General features: G+C 33.0%; 1 protein-coding gene across 1 annotated transcript in view; it reads left to right on the forward strand.

Annotated features, from left to right (window-relative positions):
* The first annotated feature begins 2180 nt into the window (after positions 1-2180).
* LOC106766097 overlaps positions 2181-3570 on the forward strand; it is a 4520-nt gene continuing 3130 nt past the window's right edge. Inside the window, exon 1 of the mRNA XM_022782719.1 lies at positions 2181-3561. Within this exon, the coding sequence (XP_022638440.1) occupies positions 2181-3561 (1381 nt within the window). The remainder of the gene's footprint in view (positions 3562-3570) is intronic.

A 3570-nucleotide genomic window follows, 5' to 3' on the forward strand; every position in this document is an offset into this window, starting at 1 on the left:
TTATTTATTTAAGACAAAATTAATATGAAATAATAAAAAATAGTATAACAAAAATACATTTTATTTTCAATATATTTCAATTTTTTATGATTTTTCTTTATTAAAAAATAAAGTAAACTAAATTAATTAAAGAAAATAAAAAATAGAAAAGTGAAGTTGAAGAGGGTGCACGACTTTAATAGTTGAAGTCTTGCACCTCCTACAACTTCACTTTTCCATTTTTTATTTTCTTTAATTCATTTTAATTCGTTAAAAATATGATTTTAATTAATAAAAATTGATAAAATATTACATTATGAAGATAAAATTAACAAAAAAATAATAAAACTTTTAAAACAAATAATTTTTTTTCCAAATATATTTTATTATTATTTTTTTTTATTTTTATTTAGTTAATATTAGCTTTTTATAAACAAAAAAACTAAAAAAAATTTCATTTCTTTAAAAAAAAATTAATATGAAATAAAAAAAAAATTATATAACACAAATGCATTTTATTTTCAATATATTTCAATTTTTTAAAATTTTTTTATTAAAAAACAATTTTTAGTAAATTAAAATGAATTAAAGAAAATAAAAAATTGAAAAGTGAAGTTGTAGGGGGTGCACGACTTTAATAGTTGAAGTCGTGCAGCCTCCTACAACTTCACTTTTTCATTTTTTATTTTCTTTAATTCATTTTAATTTGTTAAAATTATGTTTTTAATTAAAAAAGTTGATAAAAATTAGTTTATGAAGAAAAAATTAATAAAAAAATTATACAACTTCTAAAACATAAATTTTTTTTTTCAAGTCAAACTTCGTCAAATGAAACTATATCTAAAAATGAAAGATAATTGTCAAATTTAATAAACATGCCTACAACCATGCCTGTAACCATGCATATAAAGCTATACTGAGCTGCTGGTGTCAACACCATGCATGCAAAACTATACTAACTGACCTTTCCTGCAGAAACTGAACTTCACAAATCGTATTTCATATTATTATTATATATGTATATACATATGTATGTATATATACATATGTATGTATATGTATACATATGTATGTATAGATATACATATGTATGTATAGATATACATATCTATGTATAGATATGCATATCTATGTATAGATATACTTATCTATGTATATACATATACATATATATGCATATACATATACATATATATATATNTTTCCATAATAAATTATGGTGGCGACTCCCAAAATATTTTCTAAAACTCGTTTGTTTTTCGGTTTGCCGTCCCGTCGCGATCCCGGTTGCGACAGCTGGCGACTCCACTGGGGACTGCATAGAGAATCAGGCCTTATTAATTAAATGTTCNAAATTGATGTGGTTTTTCTTTTTTTTATTTTAGTTTTATTTTATTTTATTTTTATTTTTTTATTTTTCCTTTCTTTATTATATGATTGTCTTTATTTATTCTTGTAATTCATTTATATGCTTTTATTCTCATTATTATTACTGTACATATCATGAGTGNGACCCTATACCCGGGTNTGAGTGTAACATAGAATTAGAGGGGTTGTGTAGNGGTGTCACGTCTGGACTAATTCCANTTTGGCTATCGTGAAAACCCCAGCCAGTTGCTGTTCTCTTTACGTGCAATTTCACACCTAGTTGCGATCAACTGTTGTGGAAAAGCTGTGAAAAGGACCATAGCTCTGGTGGCCTTGATTTTAGGTTTAGGAAGNCTTCCCTGTGAGATTGCATATACAATGCTTAGACCTTAAGACATTGGACCTACCTAAACACATAAAACATGTTGGCTTTTAATCATTATTTGGCATATATGTTTTCATGCATCATATGCATTAGCAACATTTTTATCATTTTTCCTTCATTTTCTTTATACATAACAATAAATGTGTCACGTTTTTTAAAAAAAAAAGCAAAAAAAAAAAACAAAAATGTCATGCTTTTATGAATAAATAAATAAGGCAAAATAAAAACCTTTTAGTCTAATAAATTCATGGAATAAACTTATAAAACTTTCATCATTTTCAATTTCCATTATAACGATATCAAGAACTAGGGTTTTTTGCCTTTCTTCAGCATGCATCATTTTTGCATATTCAATTTCATCTAATACAAATTAACAAAACAGTATAAATAAAAAACAACGGCGAGACTTCCACGGCATCCTTATAGAACTCGAGCAAACTCCAAAGCTATGGAAGATTGGGAAGAGGAACGTGAAACTGTAAAGGCCGATATTAGCCAACTGAAGGATCAAGTCAGTCAAATTTTGGAGGCTTTGAAAGCCATGAAGACTGCAGGGGAGACTTCGTCTACAAAGGCCGAGGATAATGCTCACCCTCCCGTACATAACGTTGTGGGCACGCAATTTACGTTTCCAATGTATGGTTTGCCACCAGGTTACACACCACCCATTGGAGATCATTCAGAGGCAGAGCACNCTTCTTTGGCATCTCCCATAACCAATGGCGTACTTCACATAAATACTCAAGGGCCTATCCTCACGAAAGAGATGAAGATGAATGAAACAACCAAGTCTCCTTACANAGTTGTTGCACATGATGTTTCGACTAAGGCCACCATACACACGGGCACAGAAGAAGAGAAAAGTAAACTTGAGGCACTTGAAGACAGGATGAAAGCCATAGAAGGGATTGAAAGTTACGGGTTTGGTGACGTGNCAAGGTTGAGTCTGGCCCCAGGAGTGACGATTCCGCACAAGTTCAAGGTNCCGGAATTCGAAAAGTACAAGGGTAACACATGCCCTAAGAATCATTTGACCATGTATTGTCGAAAAATGGCTGCCTATGCTCATGATGATAAATTACTCATTCATCTCTTCCAAGATAGTTTGGCTGATGCGGCATTAAGTTGGTACACGCATCTGGAATCCTCCCATATCCGCTCTTGGGCAGATTTGGCGGATGCCTTTGTAAGGCAGTACAAATACAACATGCATGTCGCGCCAGACAGGCTACAATTACACCACATGTCAAAGAAAGAGGAAGAGTCTTTTAAGGAGTACGCGCAACGATGGAGAGAGTTGGCAGCGCAGGTTGAGCCACCTCTATATGACAAGGAGATGGTTGCAATGTTTGTTAGCACACTACAACCACCTTTTTATGAGCATATGATCGGAAATATGTCTTCCAATTTCGCTGACATCATTATCATAGGTGAAAGGATCGAGATTGGACTGAAAAGTGGGAAAATTACGTCTCCAGCCACCACTTCGAAGAAATTTGTTTTTAACTCGGAAAAAGAAAAGGAAATGGGAGTGCATGCAACATCAGCAATACCCATGTGGAGAGGTCATGCGCCCACTCATAACTATCGACCAATCCCGAATTACCCTCCTTATGTGAACAATACAATGTCTGGTTCCCAAACAAGACCTCGACCGCCAGGGTATTATCAACCACAACAAGCCTCGAATAATGCTTGGGGCACTGGAGCCGGCTTGGGTCCTGATCAGAACGTTGGTCAAAATGCTCATCCTAAGAGGAACCCAGAGAAAAATTTCACTCCCATTCCTATGACATATACGGAACTATTACCTCATCTCCTTAAGAAGGGTCTGGCCG

This window comes from Vigna radiata, chromosome 7 (genome assembly GCF_000741045.1).
Source record: "Vigna radiata var. radiata cultivar VC1973A chromosome 7, Vradiata_ver6, whole genome shotgun sequence".
In the NCBI taxonomy this organism is placed as follows: domain Eukaryota; kingdom Viridiplantae; phylum Streptophyta; class Magnoliopsida; order Fabales; family Fabaceae; genus Vigna; species Vigna radiata.